This window comes from Heliconius melpomene, chromosome 19, assembly GCF_056956725.1.
Source record: "Heliconius melpomene rosina isolate 202511_hmr_F chromosome 19, ASM5695672v1, whole genome shotgun sequence".
Lineage (NCBI taxonomy): Eukaryota > Metazoa > Arthropoda > Insecta > Lepidoptera > Nymphalidae > Heliconius > Heliconius melpomene.
The window spans coordinates 8,587,079-8,609,581 of NC_140407.1; the positions used below are offsets into that span (position 1 = coordinate 8,587,079).

General features: G+C 33.5%; 1 protein-coding gene across 2 annotated transcripts in view; it reads right to left on the bottom strand.

Moving 5' to 3' along the window:
• Nucleotides 1–22,503, bottom strand: part of bru1 (bruno 1) — a 350,067-nt gene that overhangs the window by 292,630 nt on the left and 34,934 nt on the right. For both annotated transcript variants that reach the window (XM_085203425.1, XM_085203423.1), the window contains exon 3: nt 10,382–10,448. In XM_085203425.1, the coding sequence (XP_085059551.1) occupies nt 10,382–10,434 (53 nt within the window). In that variant the 5' untranslated portion in view covers nt 10,435–10,448. The remainder of the gene's footprint in view (nt 1–10,381; nt 10,449–22,503) is intronic.

The window sequence follows — 22,503 nt, forward strand, 5'->3', positions numbered from 1 at the left end:
ACATCAATATTTCAAATGGAATAAAAAAAATTCTCATGCATGTATCGAGGGCTAGCTATTTATGTGCGTAAAATCCACCACTACTCAACTACACCGTACAATTAATTAATTAATTTCAGAACATCCGAACACCGACTGTATAATCTCACCCCGAAGCATTGGCTTTTTGCACAGTACCCACTGTATACACCGACATCATATTTGCTTTCATTACAGATATTAAAAACCATATTGCACATCGCGGTAATTAAGAACGGTTTCAGTTAAGCTTTCACGTCTTTTGAGCATTGTCAAATGTATGTACGATAAATGTTTAAATATATCAATTTTTGTTTTTATTTTTATTCATATTCTTAAAAGGGCTTTCAAAATCTGTTTTTTTTGTGATGCAAATAGAATGTAAATACGATACGAATGTAATTTAATATTATTCCCTTTCTCAATAATTCACCTTTCAGAAAGGTTAGGATCGAATAGGAATGTTGAAGATATAGAAACATTAAAATCTTTTATACATTAGCAGTACTTTACTGCAGGCAATGATTTTTGCTTCCCGTAGTGAAAGTAAACGTAACACATCACTCAATAACTCTCTGGTCTAAGAAAGAAATATAAATATATTTTGAAATTCCTCTTAACTCATCAACATATTCTTCTTCAAGATTAATACAATAATTTCAACATTCACACTAATAACACCTGAAATCTCCAAGATGTCAGCCATCTCTTGCAACTTAATTTTACGGTCTTACAAAAAACTATTTTGATTTCGGGCGAGTAGAGGCCAAGTTTAAATTAAAGCATGCCAGTCAATAACAATTGATATCCTGGGTACGGAGTCCCTATAATGCTTACTAATTCACTGTTCAGCTTCAACTATATTTTTCCCTATCTAAAAGCAGCACATGAAATTAATTTTCTTACAGTTTCTTTGCAGTAGGCCCAGCACCCATAAATCAACGGAATGTGAAGTAAATAAATCCATGAAACGCTAAGTAGTTTATTCTCATTTATAATAATTCACTCTGCCACAAAATATTTGAAAAAAGCTTCTTGCTGTATCCCGCACATAGCAGGGTAGGCAGAGGGAAACTGGGAACCTAGTGTTAAGTAAGACACTGCGTTCCTCATTAAGACATTCTATTCTTCACTTTTTTTGAGGCGGTGAGTGGTGGAAGTCAAAACTGCACTTTGCTTCATTACTAGAGAGATACTCTCAAGAAACAAAATATAGTTGTGAAATTTTATTTAAATGTAGGTATAAAACATCTAAAGTATAAAGTTTTTACTTTATCTCAGTCTTCTTGGTAATGTACCATATTGTCTTTTCATCACTTATAAAAATGTGTAAGGAAAATATTTTTCAGAGTAAAAGTATTACACTTACTACTGAAAGCTACACTTTACTTAGCAAGTTTCTTTGTTTTAACGATTAGTATCCATACATCTTTTCTCCATACATAAACAAAAACAAATTCTGCTCGTATTTTTTTTATATTATACATAAAGTATGAAAAAAAGCCAAAATTCAGCTTTACGCTATAAAACAGATTTTATAGAGAGATAAGTTCACTTCGCTTCAAGACACTTCGTTCTAGATATTCGACCAGAATTCGAGTATGTATGTATGTATGTATGTATGGCGAAACTCAACCTACTAAAGCTTAACCCTTAACTGCTCGCACGAAGAAAATCGCTTAACTGCTCGCACGGGGTCCGTGGTGACCCCAATTTGTATGGATAAAATTTGATAATTCCTTTTTTTTAATGAAACAAGCGAATAGTAATTATGAAAGTACTTTATTTAATCTATAAGACATACAAACCACAACTTAAAATAAAATCTTCTAAGGCATAAAAATAACTAAAATATAAACTTCTACAATAAGGAACATTTTTGGCACAACATTAGATCATGCATTAAAATTTCATGAATATTTAAGAACTATGGCAATCATCGTTATTGCAGTTTTGGTAGTAAACAATGAAGTGCTCATTACACAAAAACTTTTTGCCTTAACTGCATTTTGTGGATACTTTTCAGTCACTCTTTTTCATGCACCGCACCGCCCACGCCCACGCCCAGCACCGCCCACGTTTAGTGGTAGGTGGAGCAGGTGGAGTTTCCAAACCATGTACTTCCAATAGCCGCGTGGTTTGACGTTTTTCATGACTTTCAACAAGTTCCGTTGCAAGTTGTCGCAAGAATGTTTGATAACTGAGGAATAAAAAAAGACCTATGTAAATAACATATTTATACGAAAAATACAAAAAAAAAATCTAAACCAGTAAAACGATAGAAATTATCATTCACTATAATATTTCATTCAAAGTTATATCAATATCTAATTAAAAACAATAGAATATAAAAAGCTTACCTCTCTCAAAAAAGTTACGTAAGTACTCGCATGGGGTCACGGCTCAAGAGAGCAGAGGCTTAGCCTTCACCTGCAGTGGCCTAAACGGTACTAAAGTATGTTCTTTAGCGCATATTAATTGACTAGCGGGCGTGCGGGGAGGTTCCAACCGTTGCAAGTGCATTTTTTCGATATGCGAAAGTGCTTTGACCCCATGCGAGCAGTTAAGGGTTAACTGTCTTACCAGAGTGAGAAAATAAAATAATTGGTTCTCCCGATCAAAGTCAAATAACAAACGAACGAACAATCGAATATTTAAATCAAATATATATAAAACAAATATAATATAAGATAAATTCTATTTTTACACATCTTATGTACTATGCCTCTATAATAGCAGCACTGATTAGGTGGACATAATATCTTTATCATATATATTTACTCTAGAAATCAAGGCATTTCCATACTGATGTACGCGAGTGGTGTCAAATATAACACGTTAATAGCTTGCGACGTAATTGAAAATGGGCATAGGCTGGTTCGGGAAGGATTTAATAATAGATAAGGGGTAAATAGACCATTGCTGTAACAGAGTATATTATAGGTCCACGTGAAATGCGAAGATTTTTGATTGATTTACATATGCCTCCCGGGATAATATATATACAATACATACAAGAACGATAACTTTATGTATGGCATATGGGTTTACAAATTTAAAAGAGTTTTAATTATTTTCTTAAAAGAGTAAAATACTATTTTATTTTTTTTGCCTATTTACCTAAAATCTAAAATTTACAGGTTTCTTGTCTGTATTTTTTGAATTTTTATTTTCAAATTGATTAACAACAAGTTTTTTGAAACAAAAAAAAATTATTGAAACAGATTTTTAAAAGACGACACAAAACCGCGGCCAAATTAATCCAAAATGGATTTTACCGCAAAACAGATTCGAAATTAACTTAAATTAAGCACTTTGTAATTTGTTTACTTAATTACCTTGCACTTAAAATTAAAATATGCAATTAATGTTATAAAATCACGTTCGGATATTGAGACTTCACTTAATTACAACATAAAAGTAGAGTTGGATGAAATACACAGGGAATTTGTTGTTTTTAATTTTTGTGCATATTAAAATATTTCACGAATTAGCTGCAAATTTGTTGATATTTTTAATTCTTTTTAAAGAATTAATTGAACATGATTAATTCTTTCAGTTTCAATTAGAAACATTGTGTTTTGAATGACGGAATTCTGCGTAGCAGTTTGTGGCACCAGAGGAGAGGATTTAAAAATAATTTATTCCCCAGTGTGTGGATTGAACTCACAACCATTGCGCTCGTCTGGCGTTGTCCTACTGCGCCACTAAGCACGGCGGTCTATTATCTTACATATTAATTCTTTAATTTCTTTCCTTTAATATCTTATTAAACTTAACTGTCAAACACAGATAAACTATAGATATTTAGTTCCACACGATTATAATATAATTAGAAAAGTTCATACGACTTTGTCTCTTTAGTACCTACATGTCTGGAAACTTTCAAGGCTGTTTTGTAATCCGAAAAAGATTAAAGCGATATATTTTCAAAGTTTTTATAAAGTTATTGTTAATACTTTCATAGTCGATAAACTTATATTACTAAACTATATTTACTATAACCTATAACTATATATATGTCGGAGAAGGGGGTCAAATAGGCATAAAAAATAAACGAGTAGAACCTCAGACCATGTCCTGGCCTTTGGTTCCACTCGTATGTGAACACATAGCACATGTACAAATACTTTTAGCAAGGTAATTTTGACATAAATAGTGAAGTGAACAAATAAATAATTCTTGAGTAAATAAATAAACCAAATAACAACTGAAAGCTTAACTGAACGATTTCAAAGTAAACCAATTATGAAGGGCTATAATTGTAAGTGTAATAAATAACAATATAGGTGGGTAAATAAATAATGTTAGGTTTTCTTACTCTTTAAATGATGTGTGAAGCTCGGAGCAGTGCCGTGGACTTGTGACCACAATTGTAGGCTTCAGGGGCCCCTTTACAGTAACTAACGCTCGCCTTTCACTGCTCCAGCCTAGTATAGCTACAAATAGGTCTTAACGACATTCGTAACTACAATAATAATTGATTAGCTAAATAATCAATTATCCGAATAGTCGAGGTTATGTGGCAGAGCACGAGTAGCGCATCTGACCACACCAGAGCCCCGACTCCAAGTAGTTAATTATAAATAAGTCTTAACTACATTTATAATTAAGATGGTCGAGGTTAGCCAGCGGTGGAGCACAAGCAGTGCTCCGAGCCGTGGTAGAGCCTCGACCCAGCGTACAATGCCCGTGCGGCCCTTTATATAACGTTGACTATCAGTCATTCTATGGTAAACGATGACGCGCCTAAAGTGGCGTGATCGGTAGGTGACAAATACAAAACTATTAATTTATTATTTAATATTCACAGTATTTATTCACTCTTATTTTATTTCTAAATTCAATGTAATATTTAAAAACATAATTAAACTCATAATAATGGCATAAAATAGTAGAATTCAAAGTAACTACATTACAATGAAATCATTGTTCGTAAAAGGAATTTAAATAAGTATATCGACAATATTATTATGTACCCACAATAAGGATCGCGGCGACATATACTATAACTTATTTTTAAGAAAAAATACTTAAAATAAAACTTTTTAGAAATCATATAAAAATTTGAAAGTAGCGGGATTTTTATATGTTTTCTAAAAAGTATTTTTCTTTTCTAAGTGTAGAATAACACTTAAAAAATGTAAAAAATATTTGAAATATACTATTCATATTACATAATAATGAGACTTATATGTTTTATTTTTCTGCTTTACGCTGTATCCCGTATGTAGGTTTCTCACTTTTCACCGTATTTTTCTGGCATTGCGTGTGGAGTAGCACACGCTACTCCTGCGCCACCACGACCTCAAAAGAAAATTATAATAACAGTTCAGTTCAGTTCTTAATTTATGCTTATTCTTATTCTTAGCTCCGCTTAGATTTACGCAAAGCGATGCGAAAAAAAAGCGTATACAAAACTTTTAAATACAATAGAAAAGAAAAATTACAAGTTAATGACACAGAACTAAATTCAGACGTTGAGGAAGACGAAAATCAGAACTTGGCTGCATAATTACAGTATGAAGTAGAGCGAGATTAACATATAAGCGAAACAAAGGCGATAGTACACAAGGCGAAACTTAAAATGAAACGTCAGCGTGCAGACAGCGGGATTAACGCCTTACGCTCTAAAATTTATGAGAAATAGTATTAACTTAGTTACAGCAGTGCTATGGATAACGAAGATAGGCGTTTCTTAGAATAAATTGTCATTTATTTGGCAAAATGAACTAGCTGTGTTTGCGGGGAAAACAGATTATTAAAAAAAACTAACTTCACGTTGTATCCCGCATACATCAGGGTAAGCAGAGGGAAACTAGTGTTAAGGCACTACGTTTCCTATTTTCCACCCATTTCAGGAGCATTGCGTGGTGCGTGGTGTTATTCTAGCGTGAAAAACAACGAAAGTTCTCAAGAGTGTTTGAAACAATTTTATTGTTTCTCCACTCCCATTAGTTCTCGATAGATGGATTCTTCAATACAAGAAGAATTTTTCAGTTCAAATTAGTAGTTCATAAGATCCTCTTCCGCTTTATAATATTGATAGAGTGTATATTTTTCTTGGATATAAATGAGGAATCTTAGTACTTTTCTTTAATTACAGTTTTTATCGTTAAATAAATACAGTGAGGTACCTGAATGACCTCAAAACACTAAATATCACTTTTTAATAAGATTTAGCTCTTTTAAGAAGAACTATAGTGAACTATATAAAAATAAGTTCTAATGATGTCCTTAGACGGTTTCGCTATATGGACCTTACTCTAGCCGAGTCAAGTTCTCTCATAAATAAAGTTGTAGGAGAGCCCTCGTCTATACTCGGATACGACAAGACGTCAAACGTTCTTACCACCGTACTGCGTTACAAGACTATAACAAGCGATGGAATATACCAAAAATTCTATATACATTACCGATTATAGCTACTTAGATAATATTTTCAATATAATAAAAACAGCAATGTATATATCATTTTTCTTCGTGGACAATTGAAGCGATATATTTTGACACCAAATGAAGGCAGCGTCTTCGACAAGTAGATTTGACAAACGAGACTTCTCGCGATTTGTTTCATTGTTATTCTATAGGAAATCTGTTGGGATGCAGAGAGCTATAACGGATGCAGATCTTCACGTAAATTGAGTTTTACGCTTGTTATCTTTTATTCAAGATGCTGCTTTTCAACTATAACATTGAGTTTAATTCGTTTCTTTGTGTTTGTAGTTATAGTAAATTTAAGTAAAGAGTAAATATATTAATTCTGCAAAGCTGTTCATTGAAAAAATATTAGTGAAAAAAATGCATAAATAAATGCATATAGCTTAATATATAAAATCTTTAAAAAATCTACAAAATCTATCTATCTATGTATCTATTTATCTACATTCCTCCATCCTCCTTCTTCACGAACATTCAAATCACCAATACCCAAGAACAAGTCCACTTTTCAACCTAAATTTTCAACCACCCCAATCCATCCATCCTGCCAAATCAAATTATCAAAACCTATAAAACATTTGGGGTCTGTCATCAAAAAAATTACAGTATAATCGATATCGAGGACTCCTTGGACGATAGCTACTGAGCTAATCGAACGTAATTCTCTTGATAGCTGATTGGATATCGACCCACTGCTGGCACCTGCGGTAATGACACCCCAGTGTTCCTCAATACCGGGATTTATTGTCACTTTTACACTAAGAAAAGTATGAGAGATGAATTTTCTTTGTGGCTTATTGAGTATTGTGCTTGATATACATATGTAGTGGTATAGGGGCACAAGCGTGTGACTGTAAACGCGATAAGCTGTGAGTTCGATTCCCACTCGAGGAAATTAAATATTTTATATTTTCACTTCCTCGCTTTTATAACGAGGCAAAGCTAGGCATTGAGTTTCTCCACAAAGAGTGATATATAAATGTAGTTTTTTTCTTCTATTCTTTCTTCAGAGAGAACCTAAAATCAAGTTATTCTATATTTGATTTTTTATTAATTTAAGAGAAATCACGTCATATATCAAGGTAATTAGGATTTAACTTCACAAGAAGTTGAAATATTTTCCTATCAATCATTATAATTGAACAGAATGACATTGACAGAGTCTCTTTAGTACCGCGCTACATTTAGCCTCTTGCCACGCGCGAAGAAAAAAAACAATATACTATCCTGCCAACCCTACTTTATCAGTGCCACTAGTGATGTCATCTAATTATATAACACACTAACAACAAAAGGGGTAACAAAAGGTACCTAAATGTCTAGTTGAGTGCACTGACACATCACTAACTCACGTGCGGATGTGCTCGTGCTAGCCATGCGTTGAATGCACGCCTCGGAGCTACGCCGCGCTGTTCAGGCAACACTGATGATGCTATTTTTGTTATGTGGTACAAGCGTGTAGATAAATGTATAAATAGAAACTATTTTATACAATTTAAGAACGACTAGTGGAGGCTGTCGTAACGCAGTGGTGCGTGCGACTGTAATTGCGACGGTTGTGGATTCGATTCCCACTCGAAGGAATGCAATATATAATATTTTAATTTCTCGCTTTGATGACGAGACAAAACGCGGCCTTGATAACCTATACATAACACGCCATGCCTTAAGATTTCGTCGAAAACTGAGGAACGGAAGTGTCTTATGAGCAACGGAGTGTTTTAGCTCTGTGCTCCCAGGCTCCCTCTACCTACCCTGCCATGTGCAGGAAACAGCGTGAAGTGAAAACAAACGTTAACGTCGACTATGTTACGTTCCTTTACAAACAAAATAATATAAACGAATAAAACAAACTCCCCATACAAACATAACACCAAATTCAATTAATCAAGTTACCTCTAACATATGAGCAAACAAATTTACAAAAAGAAAATAATGTAGAATTCCCAGACATTTTCCATATAAAAAAAAACGTAAAACCCACCGCTACCTACATAAAGAGAACGTGTTGCAGCACATAATACATTTGTAACTCTCAAATCATATCCTCTACAATATCATTCCGCGAGCCGACGTACCGTGAAATACGTCTTGAATGACTCGCAAGATGCCACCACTAAAGAGGCAAGGGCACACGAGTAGTGAATTCTATGCTTTGTTAGATAATTTGTTAGTTTAACTGACTGATGGTGGTCGTGCGTTCGATAATTAATCGGAGGAAGAAACTATATTTAATTAATTAGAGCTAGAATTCGTCCGGCAAGCTGACAATTATGACTGTTATGCTGGGTAAAGTGTATAAAAATATTAAATTTAATTTTATTAAAACCTAAAATTATATTGTTATCTTAACTGATTTTTTTTATACCAGAAATTTAAATGACTTAAAAAGTCACACCAATATTCACACACTCCGAAGTAAAGCTATACTTCCTGACATAAAACTAGCAAAAACTATATAGCTTAGTATTATCTGTTGCACAGTCTTAACCTGACTTGTCCTCGTACATAAACTTTTCCGTTGTAATATTTCACCGCCGACCTCCGAATCTTGGTGCTTCTTTCAGTGATTTGATGATATTGCACTTCTTCTAATACTGGGATCAAGAGGGGAAAAAATAAAAACAAGATGAATGACGTTGCTCGAGCGACCCTTGAAGATATATTTGGATTTTTCTATAAATCTTATCACTTGACGGCCACTGATAATCTATTAGTGTGGTAAATTATTGAAATGTCTAATAATAATAGTTTATTATTATTTATTATCATCTATCGAGGACTGATTACTATCAAAATCAGTTAAAATTAGAAGAAATAAAGAGAAAAGAGAACCATTCCCATACTTCAATAATAGTTTTCCGATCAGCAATTAAAAACCAATTTTGTTCTGATAGAAAATTTACTACATATCGGTGAGTAGGCTTCCTATACTACGCCAATATTAGAGAGCTAGGTTTAGTTTTATTATGAGTTATTTTAGTGAAACTTTGATTATATACAATTTATTACAATGTCTACGGCAAAAATATTTAAAAGGATCTGCCCAAGGCGAAATCTTCATAAAAAATTAAAAAAGTACTATTCTTTTGGTCGTTGCGCAGGGGCACAATGGTGGGACTGTAAAGTAACGATTGTGAATTCGATTCCCATTCTAGGGAATAAATTTTATCATTTAGTTCAGTTCTCGAAAAAAATGGCGGAAAGTGGGCACTCTTCTAATACTAGGTACTCTCTGCCTATCCTGCTGTATGCTGGATACAGCATGAAGCTGATTTTTATTTACTCTTTCTTCTTTAATACAAAACCTCCTCTGCTAATATGACATGAATAATAAGGAGTCCTTTTCTTTAAGCACATTTTTGCATCTAGTTCTATATCAGAGTAATCTTTTTGAGTGAATGTCATTTTGTAATGTCTGTCAGTCAAACTTGTACGATGTAGCTCTCAGGTTGATTAGTGTCACAACCGTAACTGTTTCCATCTTATATTCTAAGTACGTGCTTAGAATACTACTAAAAAAAGCGTATAATGTCTTACATACATAATTGTAAATATTTAAACTAACTTTTACTTTATATATCTAAACTTGGTTTCATATTTAGGGTATTTTAATACAAACCGCGATATATTTATGTTGATAGATAAAAATATATTGAAAATATTAAATTTTATATTTAATATCATATATGTATATTATGCCATTATTTTATTTTTTCACATCTCTTATATTATAAAGTAGAAGCAGAGAGAACCTAGTACTGAGACACTCCATTGTTGTTTTAATGACATTAATTAATGTAAATGGATGTAACACAGTATTTAATTGTGACAAACTACTAAACTACAAAAACTGAATATTTTAAATAATGAAGTAAGAATCAAACCCAAAACTACCGCAGTTTAATGTCCATAAAATTACCTGTCTGTTACACCTGCCAAAACCTTGTAGTCCTGCATCTCCATATCCCCCATATACTGTGAAAAATCTGAAATGACAAAAAAGCATATATTAGAATAATTTAGGGAAATGGCAGCCAAAATTAATATAAATAAATAAAAAGAGGTTATTAATTGTTTTCATTTATTTGCTCTGGTAACAAGATAAAACGTGGCAGTGAGTGCCGCCTCCCAACGTTTGGAAAATCGAGTGAAAAGTGGGGAACGGAGTGTTATATGCGGGTACAGCATAAATATTAAATAACATAGATTCATATTCCTTGTGTGTGTGTGTTTATTCACGAACGTTTTGACCATGAACCACGGAGCAAGCAAGCTTTAGTATTATTTCTGCAATAAAAAATATTCTATTATATTTCATTTTTGGATATAAACATGTACTAGTAAAGAGTTATACTTATGTAAATTCGAGTATTTGAATAGTAATATCATATTTTGTACCTTTATATCAAATAATAAACTGATTAAATGACGTTCAAACAATTTGAATTTTGAAAGACATTTTATACGACAGCCCCAAGTGTGAGAGGGTGTTTAGAAATTCTAAGCCTGAGAGCTCCAACAAAGAATGGGAACGCTTACATGTGAATACTAACACACGAGTTAGTTCTTTAGAAGGATAGTGAAAGTGATTGTTGCGGGTTAACATTTTACTGGTGAAAATTGGTAATTAAAAATTTATAGTCACACCAGTCATAGCGAGGCCAGCCACGGGGCAGGGGCACAAGCATGCAAACATACAAATGTAAATACTTAAACTTAATTTCATTTTATTTATATTTTTATTTAAAACGTTTTTATTATATATATTATTATATTTATATATTACAAAAAAGTCATCAATTCATTATTATATCCTATTCGGTATATATTACGATTTATACGATACTAGCGGACCCGGACGCGGCTACGCCTGCTTGAAATATAAGAATATAATTTTTATAGAAATATAATTTCAATCTAGATGAAATGCTAAAAGTGACTATTATATTTATTTTCATAAGGATGAATATCAAAATGACGCGGTAACGAACGCGGTCGCGTAGCGACGACGGTTGTTATTAACATGGCAGAATAAATTGCATGTCAAATTAGAAAGTATTTTAATTTATTAGTACATATGTGTAATGTAATATTATATAGCCTATAGCACTTCTGAAGAATGCAGCTTTCATACAAAACAAAAACAAAGTAAATCGATCCAGTAAATCCAGAGATCTTAGCGTTCAAACAAACAAACAAACAAACTCTTCCGCTTTATTATATTAGTATAGATAAGCAAATTGTACAATTCATTATTTTAGAATTGTATTAAATATAAGTACCTCCTTATCTCCTCCTTATCCTATCCTTATAAGACTCCTTATGTAAAAAGTAGAAATCCCATCAAAATAAATCCTGCCTGAGAAAGAAAATGATACAGAGCTTGTCTGCCCACTGTAAGTAGTAGTATAATATAAAACAATATTTGTCCGTATTTCCAATACAATCCCTAAAATAAAAACGTGAACCCGCACCAACCTCCTCAACAAACAAAGCTGATCCAGAACGCGTATTAATAATAGAATATTTTCTAACGTCGTTGCACCGTAGGCATTCCCCGGTATTTAGTATTCGTGTCGCGCAGCACTGTGGGGCGTCGACTAAATCACGCGCCGCTCCCGCCCGCTAAATGAATATTGACATCCAACTACAGTGAACGGGTTGAATTGATAATCGAGCTGCGTGTAATTTCTGCTTCTAATCTGGATATGTTTTAGCGAATAATTTATTGATTTTTTTTTTGACCAACTTTGAAAAATGGAGAATGTTGAATTTTTTATAGGTTCATCGGTTTCTACGTAGTTTGTAAACCGATTTAAAATTTTTTTATTATTTAAAAGAGCGTACTTCCGTGGTGATCCCAGTGCCACCAAGTCCGGGTTTGATAATGAGACCTCAGGGAAATCGAGGGAAATTTTCAAATTTTAAAGGCACTTTCCCCTGTGTTTCGTATTATTACTTATATATTAATAATTGTAATTAAATGTTTATAGTAACTATCATCATTTTATGACTTATCTGACCTGACGATAATCTGAGACCAAAAATTAAGAGAGTGGATAATCCTTCATAATATTTATTAGAAGTCTAGCTGGATATTACTTGGCAAATTATTTGGGTAAGCTGATGATGATGAGGTACAATTCTTAATGGTTAAGAAGTTCTGTATCTGCTGTTGTATATCAATTTTGTATACTTTGGAATTAATTAACTAAATAAGAACGTAGGTGTTAATTATGATCAATTTTAAAAATAATATTCGAGTACTTTTATGAATTTGGAAAAGTCAATAAAAGATTCGATTAATATAAATAAGTGGCTATAAATTTCCATAAAACTTTCTTACTTCGCTTTGTTAAAGCTCCAGTCATCCAACTTACTCAAAATACAAAACATAATAATATAATCGCATCGCTTAATGCAAATTGAAAAAGATGGCATCATCTGTCTTTGTGTCGTAATTTAAAGGTAAGCTGTGCTCTCTTTCTTTCATCAAAGAGGGGGGGGATAGGGGGGGTGTTATAATGAATGATACTGATTTTGCATAATTAAAAAGGGGTGCTTTAGATGATTACTTATTTCGATGAGTTATGGTGTGGCAAGCGTCGTCACTGCCATTGTATTTATTTTAATTTGAAAAGACGGCGACTTCCAAGAAAAATTATGAATGGTGAAATAAGTAAAAATATAACGGCAGCGAGAACGACGGCGAAATTTATATTAATGTGATTGTTTTTTCTTATAGCTAATTAATCGTGATGGGAGTTCTTCGCTTGTTGGTCAATCTAATCAATAATTAAGTTTAATTAAACTATATTAAATACTTATAAATAAAGTTGAAAGTGTCGGTCTATGTTTTCCAAATAGCCGTGTTTTTCAAGTGGTTATAGTTATTTACAAGATACAAAAACAAAGACAAACAATTTTAAATCTTTTGTCTGTCCGTGTGTCTGTACAGGGTCCGGAACAGCTGAACAGCTGGCATAAGTAGGCAGAATTAACACAATGAAAAGAGTCTCTATTCTGCACTTTCAGCCCAAATGCATGACATTTCGTGTTGAGTTGCGAAAGTTAACGCCATGCTTCTTTTTACTAAACTGATGAAATGAAAATACTTCATTCCCCCGAATTGGAATCGAATTTCCAACTATCGCATTTACAGTCATTCGTTGTCCCACTGCCCCATGATTGCTTCAAAAAACATATATTATTTTAAAAAGTCAATTTGCAGAGGCTATAATTAATATTCTTAACACGCTTTAATTAAAATGTCATTGATTCATTAAATCTACACAACTCGGCTGTAATTTTAAAGTTGACAATTTACTTCGTCTGGTCGTTCGTTCATTAATTATTATAATCATCAATATTGAGTAACAGTCTTCCAATAGTAAAATATATTTTCAATAATTATTATTATAATGAAAAACGAAGAGAAGGGTGGTGTTGTCGTCGCAAGCGTGTTTTAAACATGAATGTTTTTCAGATATTCATAAATGATTCTTATATAAAGTAATTGAATAATTGTTACAATTTACATTAATTAATTGTTTTTATTTTAAATACTTATCTCAATTCTAAATTAACAATTTGAACCTATAACCGTCGCGTTGACAGTCACGAAGCTGTTCTACCGTGCCACGAGGTTCTCTAAAACAGATTACTTTGCAAGAAAAAAGCGTTTGAGAATAAAACGAAACGAAATTGTCCCGGAACCCTAGGCCTCGCTCGTCCCAAGATCTGTCATTTAAAGTCGACGTGACAAGGGAAATAGAAAGGAAGCGTAAATCATTGCACACGAATACTTTCACCATTTGAAGGCGGGTGGTTAGAATGGAAAATAAATCGATAGCACGTATATTTATCACGATCTATACCCACAATGCTTTTCATTTCAGAGTTTCTTGAGTTAACATTCTATTGTTATAGTTATATTTGACTAGCAACCAGCTCTCGGCTTCGCCCGCTTGAACTACATACATAATTATTAATTTACTAATACTTGTACACATCATTATTTGTATTATTTGGATTTGTAATAATAATATCATTTTAAAAACTATATACTTAACAAAAGGAGAATACTTAAGAAAATTACAAATGGCAGCCAGACAAAAATTATAAAAATCATTGTTTTTTGTTCTATTACGTTATTAAGCCACAGAAAAAAAAATCCTTATATTATATCTTACATGTACAGTCACCGATCCGTTACGATTTTATTAAAAGTATATAGATAATATATTTTATTCCTTTGGATATTTATTATACGTATGCGTAAAACCGGCTAAGCAGATTTAAATTGGCGTCTAATTACACCATAATCTAAGATAACCGAATTAAAATACACCTTTGATTTAATAAGATATACCATGACATATGGATTATTGTTAAAAGATATACTTACCTAAAAAGTAATAAAAATATTTATATATGCTCACTGTACCCGACCAAAGTCCATAGGACATCATAGTTATAGTGAAAACTCCATAACAAAGTCCACAGCGTATTTCACATATAGGTAACGAAGCATAAAATTATTACGAAGTTCCAAAGAGACTTTAATTAAGATATATAAACATATATGTATAATATTTGCACAGCATATTACTTTATAATGAGCTTTTTACCGAATTGTAATTAACTTATTAAAATGTTCACTAAATATTTTGAGAGAAATTGCTTTCGTTTTTTATTAAATTATCATTATTTATTTTTTTAAATGGCATAATCATATCCTCATATTTGACAGTTTGATAATTATGTTCTTTTATTATAATATAATGTTTTACATGTTACTGGTTCAAGTCTCGTTTGCCATTTAAATTTTGTATATAAGAAAGTAATTCATGTTTTTTTTACACCACCAACCAAATAAAAAATGTAAACGTGAGTCACTAATTCTATATTTCAATTCCAAACGAAAACAATATCATTTTTAAGCATATAAAGATGAATGAATCACAAAAATGTATCAAATAGGTAGAGTATATTATTGAAAATATCAACCGCACCTATTATCGTTATTTTCTTAGGGTTCGTCCCTTTGTCGTCGCCCCAAAGAATATTTGATAGCGCTCATCTATTACCCAACACAATATTTCGCCTCAATAAATGATGATACTTGGAATTTATACGCTATTGTGCAAACACGTTTTAATCATGAAAATGTTAGGTTCATAAAAGTCAAGCAGGAAAATTGTTATTAAATATGGTGTAGTGGAGTAGAGGTTGACTGTTAACACGATGGTTATGGGTTCGTTCCCTACTCGGGGGAATCAATTGTTTTTATTTATTCAAAAAAGCGTGAACCATCTGTCAAAGATTCCAATTAGTACATCTCAGAATCTGAACAAGATTGTTATAAACTTCTATAGAAAAGTAAACAACATCTAACTTAGTTTCAGAGTAAAAGTGCTATGGTTATTTGGCTATCAATGTACAATTTATAAAAGGCGAATTTCATTATAAATTTTCCGTCGTGTGAGAAGTGGGACGTTTAGGGGGGCGATTTTCAGGAAATTTACAAAGTTTTACCATTTTCTCATTTACGGGTTTCCTTACGCACGTGCGCCAAACGGTCGGAACTTGAATAGGAAGATTAGCGAAATCGTAAAATACTTTATCATAAAAAGTGAAAAAGATAATTAAAATAAAGTTGTTCACATCAGTTGAGTGGTTGAGAATGGAATATTTGGTGATGAGTTCAGATACAATGGGGTATAGAAAGTGTATTTTAAGCTCTAATATTGATGTAGGCCTAGTGACCCAAAAAAAAATCCAAAAAGTACAACTAAACATTACTAAGCTTGTTGCTTCTATCTATTGTAATCTATCAATATTTGTCATAATATACAGAACAAATACATATAGAGCAAGCAAAAAAATATATCACATAGATATATTAAATCAACCGAAGGAAAAAGCAAACTTTGTCGTATATTATCAGTTTAATAAAAACGTTATCCGGACCAGCGGGTAAGGGTCAGATAATACCAAATCACGATTATTTACCTCCCAATATTGAAAGAGTATTAAAGAAAATAACCCAACACAAACTGTATAGAATACTGAAGCAAAAAAAATACTGCTTAATCAGTGATTTTAGACCAAACATGTACCTATAAGTTTAAGTTATGTAAAATTGTATATCTGTCTCTTTTATCGTTAAGCATTTAACAATGTGTAAAGAAACAAAGAATGAGTGGTAAGAGAGCAAGCAGGAACAGACTTCGGTGGACCTTCGAAAACATAGTATCTATGATACTGGAGGAAGGTCACGTAGGGCGAAAGAGAGATATGCAAAGACCGTTTAGCATTACGTTCCCTCTGGCTACCCCGCTGAAGATGAAGTGTGACAATTAAAAAAAAATAATAATAATTTATTTTTCAGTTTCGACCCATTTTACCGACCTGGCCGCGTTTGATGATGAAGCCCTTGATTTAAATAGCTTTAGAATGAGGATATGAAAATAGTTTTTTAAGCACGGCGAACTGAACTCACAATGAAACGAAAAATTATGTTATGAACAAAAATCCGCTAAGGTGACGTACCACGTACGTACGTCAGTGGTTAAGGGGTAATATGACGTACGTATCTTTCTAAGAAATTTCATCGTCACGCCATCCATACCTGTCGTAGAACAGGAAGAGGAAACTCAGTGTCAACACACTCATAAATCGCAAATTTCTAGCTAGATTAAATAAAAAAGAAATTTTATAACAAAAATTACTTTTAATAAAAATATGTTAATTTCTTTTGTTCCTACTATAAACGTATGAACAGGTAAATTATTTATACATCGTCAAAACGTGCTTAAATTCGTTCACAGCAACGAGTACAGTGTCTTAATAGGTGCTGTATTTTCAAATATAATTCCTTTATTTCATTATGTCAAAATTTTAATGAGAATCCACTTCGCTAAGGTTTGTGGTAACGCAATTATATTCGGATTCAACTTCTGTAAACCACGTTTTCAACATGTAATTTTTTTATAGAAAATATTTTATTTCCATATTTTTTTAAAGATAGCTCAGTGTCGAGACACTCTGAACGTGCCAGTTGAGCATTAATCACTTTACCAATGTCACGCGTGTTATATGCTTTTACTGCAATTTTAAGAAAAAAGAACCAACCATCGCCAAATTTAAATTAGTTTCATTTCCTTAACAACACACTTTGTGTTAATGTAATTTAAATATCTAACTAAGGCTTGCTTAAAGTTTACGGTATAAACTGAAAAACCTTAAGGTAAACCAATTTTAATTTATCTTCTCTTTTTTTTCAGTTTCAAGCTGTATACCATATAAGCATGGTAGGGAGAGAGAATCTAGTGTTTAACACTCCGTTTCCCAACTTCCACCAAATTTTCGAGGCGAACTCAACGAAAATATTGAATATTTTTCTTCCTCGAGTAGGAATTGAATCGACGACTACTACGACTAACTTAAATTTTTATAGTCATCATAATACAATCTTAACCACTAAACTATTCGACGATCAAAGTCAAGAGGCTAGAACAAACCCGTCACGCCCACTCAACTGTATCTAACGTAACTCACTTACGTATATTCAATTTGTCGGGGGGGTTATTTTTGAAACAATATGCCGGTCGACTAGACGTGTTTGGTTCGCGGGTGGCGCTCGTGCGTATACTTAGATTAGTAAAAAAAACAAAAAATAAGAAAGTAAATACATTTTCAGAAGGATAAACAAAGGTTCTGAGAAAGTTCAATTGATTCAAATTATATCGCCCATAATTTCTTTTTGAGACTCAAAAGTTAAATCAAAATAATTATTAATTATTTAATTAGGCTATTTCAAGCACTTTTAAATCATCCAAATTCGCTAATTTTCTAGTAAAAAAAAATTATTTAACTGTTAGTTTAGTATAAACAAAAAAATAGTATTTTAGAAATTATATTTTATCGTACCCACTACAACCATGGACGTACAGTCCGTTACTGTACCAGTGCGACAAAATGGACTCTAATATCTTATATCGAATAAAATGATTTCTATAGCAGACAATCATTAGACAGTTCCTTTTGGCTTTTGCATAATCACATGTTAATACAAGGGTTCCGTGCGCGTGCTAGGACGGGATTACCATAAAACATTACACTTGTGACTGGAAACTTGAATTTCAAAACACCCCGCCTATTGAATTAATTGATCCAATCTACTAAAATGCTCTTATATTGTAAGGGATGGGGTTAAATTTACAACCATTTTAACTGACTTTTTTTATATATATATAAATTTAATACATTTTTAGGGTAAAAAAAAAAAAATAATAATAGCGCCTATAAAGGTATTTTAATAACGTCACATTCCAAATATTTAGAATACGTAGCGTATGGTCACCCACACCCTAAACGCTGTCAAAGTGACACGTCAAGTGATTGATGACGGTTTTTCTCCTCAATCATCGCTTTATTGAAAATGACTTGTTCTGAGAACCATTTATTCGATAATCGTGCGAATTTCACGAGTTATTAATGTGATGCTTGAATGGCACATTTTTATTACTACTAATTATCTTATGAGTGAAATCAACGAACCTAGTGTTAAGACACTTTGTTCCCATTAATACACTAATATTCCTCACAATATGCCAACTTCAGGAAGCATTGCGTTTTGAGTGACGGAACTAAACGCCACGCTTTCCTTCGTCACCAGAGCGAAGAAAATTAAAATATTAAACATTTCATTCACCTGACTGGGAATCGAACCCATAACCATCAAGTTACAGTCACACCATTGTGCCTCTGCGCCACGACGGCCTACCCTACGTAGTGTGAATTACTTGTAAATTTGATCCTATACAACCACCATGAATTAAAATAAATGAAAATAAATAGCAACATACAATCTAAAATTAACACCAAGAAAATTCCAACAAAAATTAAACCTATAATCCCGTTGCATAATTAACAAAAGGTAGAGCAATTAAAAAAATACACACCTTCAAATAAGCTGTAAAATACCAAATATTCATATTTAATACTCCATAAAGCATATAATATATTAAAAACGGATCCCGAAATAAGGGGAAAAGATAACTTTTGTTATGAAACATTAGAAGGGATCGTCTAATTGACAGTTTCGCCGGTAATCGAGTTAGCGCGACCACTTTGCCAGATTAGAATCGTTGGTTCTGAAACACGAAATCACGTCGAAACTAAGTATTGCGCGTCCGTTCAAAATTATACTGTTATATAACAATATACCTAGTTAATATTAACTAACAAAGTTTAATAAGTAATTAATACATCAATAAATAAATTATATTTGCAACATTGTTCACTGATAAAAAAATAGCTTACTATTGAAATAATTTCAACAAAGTAAATCCAAGCGTGCATTTAATATTTTAATAACATTGCGTATATATATTATTTTATTATTTTTTATAAATGTAGAGTGGAGTAGCGGCACAAGGGTGTGGCGGCAACGCGACGGTTATGGGTTCAATCCCGACTCGAGGAAGTGAAATATTTATTGACGTTTATTTCCATTTTTTCGCTCTGGTGTCAAGGCGAAGCGCGGCGTTGAGCTCTGCTCACTCACTCAATCCGCAATGCCTCCAGAATTCGGAAGAAAGTGACGAACAGAGTATCTTAACTCTAGGTTCCCTCTGCCTACCCTGCTGTATGCGGGATACAGCGTGAAGCTGATTTTTTTTACTTATTTATAAATGTATTAATTAAAATGATTTATATTTAAGAAAAACACGTCAAAATGTAAACATTAGAAAAACGTATATTTTTGCAATACTCCTTTTAATAAAAGCGGTTCAATTCACTTCCAATCACGGCTCTATGGCAACGCATCTGTACGACTTCACCCCTTTACCCGGTGGGGCTTCGCAAGGAGACTAATGATCGGCGACCTGACCTTAGTATTATAATTAATTCAGGGCACGTGGTTTTATAATAAAAAACGTGATTTTACAAAAAAAAACAGTGACTTCTCGAAAAATAATTTGATTGCAATAGTAAAGAGAAATTTATTTTAGATTTGTTTACCTCTACAGGAATCGTCTTACAATATTATAAATGGCTAATTTCAATACTCAGTACTATAAGTAATCTTAAATTCTATATAATATTTAGAATGTAGCATAGACTATGATATTTTGATAAATTACGTTCATTGAGCATTTCGTGCTAATGTCCACGTGGCGGGGCTCTTTCTGCCGTCCCACAAAAAAACGAGTACAATATTGTGAAAGAATGTTACAACGACTGACTGTTAACGTGATGGTGATGGGTTTGATCCCCATGAGAAAATGAACCATTTTCATTTTCATGTTCTCGTACCGCACAAAGCGAGGCATTGAGTTACGTCACTCAACATATAATCTCTCTCTAAACCGGGTGGAAAATAGACAACGGAATGTTGTATAGAGAACGATATGTAGTCATTATAAAATTTATTATAACTGATATTTCAATCTTTGAACATCGAAACAAGCCGTACACAAATAGCACATCATTCGAAATCAACTTTACTAGTGCAACTAGCTCTCAGTACTAGAATCCAAGGAATCGCAATTTCGCAACAATCACGCCGCGGGTTTACTTTACCGCCTCTCAAATAAGGTTTGAACTAAAGCAGGCGCCCTGGGCGATACAAATGAGCAATAGCTCGCTTCGAGGACGACTAGCAACCACTTTGTACCTGTTTATTGACTTTTGAATGACTACAGCTGCTTAGACTAGAGCAAGTGCATCTAAATGTCTGTTTATATTAGCAGTGAGAGAAAAAAACACTACATAAAATTAGAGCGGTTATAGCGGTTGAGATGTGATACCACTATTTAATATGATCTTATTTATTTTACACTAAATGAGTAAAATTAAAAATTCAAATTTTGTGGAGAAATTGTCCAAATTTATTTAACTCACAGATACGTGAAGAGAAAATGATCACAGAAGGAAATAAAGAAATTTAAATAAATACCAATAGAAAATACAAGCTAAACTAGCACGTAATAGCAAGAAGTTAAGGTTGAGAATTGAATGCAAGCTAAGAGAGCAATGGATACACAAGTGATTGTCGCAAGCGATTCTAGCCGACTCTTTAAACGTGGCGATGCTGGCTAGCAGCCTACGACACGCATAGCAAAAAAACTCGGAACAAGTTTGAACTGTTCCAATGCGCTGCGTGCGGATGATTCTAGTAAATATATTAATATTAATTTTGAATAAGTAATGTTCCCTACAGTACTCCCCCCCAGAGACCTGGTTAAGGGCGATAGTAGTCTGGAAACTTGACTCTTCTTCCGCTTCTTGTCCGCTTCTCAAGTGTCTGCTCCACGTCAGATTGAGAGATAGCCTTTGGTGCTGTTATTATCCTCTTTGATGCAGGAACGGCCTCTCGCGTAACATATGCGGGCTTGATCCTGTCCACACTAACGTTATTAGGCTTACCACATATGTCTATTTTGAAATATTTAGGAGTCCTCTTGAGAACCTTGTATGGGCCTGCATAAGGTGGTTCCAGTGGTTTGCGGACGTGGTCCTGCCGTAAAAAAACGTGTGTTGTCTCTGCAAGGTCAGCTGGCATATAAAAAGGACCTGTCCTGTGCCATGACGTGGGCTTCGGTGAGAGTCGTGCCATACCAGCACGAAGACGAGCGACCAGATTTGTGATATCTGCAGTCCTGTAGTCTTCTGAGGGTGCCAGAAATTGCCCTGGAAGTCGAAGGGGCTCCCCGTAGACCAGCTCAGCCGCTGAAGCCTGAATGTCATCCTTCCAAGCGCTACGGATGCCCAGCAGCACTAAGGGAAGTGCTTCCGTCCAGGTCGAAGAGGGATGGCACATGATAGCTGCCTTCAGCTGCCGATGGAGTCTCTCGATCAAGCCGTTGGAAGCTGGATGATACGAAGTAGTCGTAAAGTGATGTGCACCAACCATGGCTGATAGTGCCTTGAAGAGATGCGACTCGAATTGACGACCCCTGTCGGTTGTAATTCGAAGAGGGCAGCCAAATCTTGCTATCCAACCAGAGAGAAGAGCGGCAGCACAGGAAT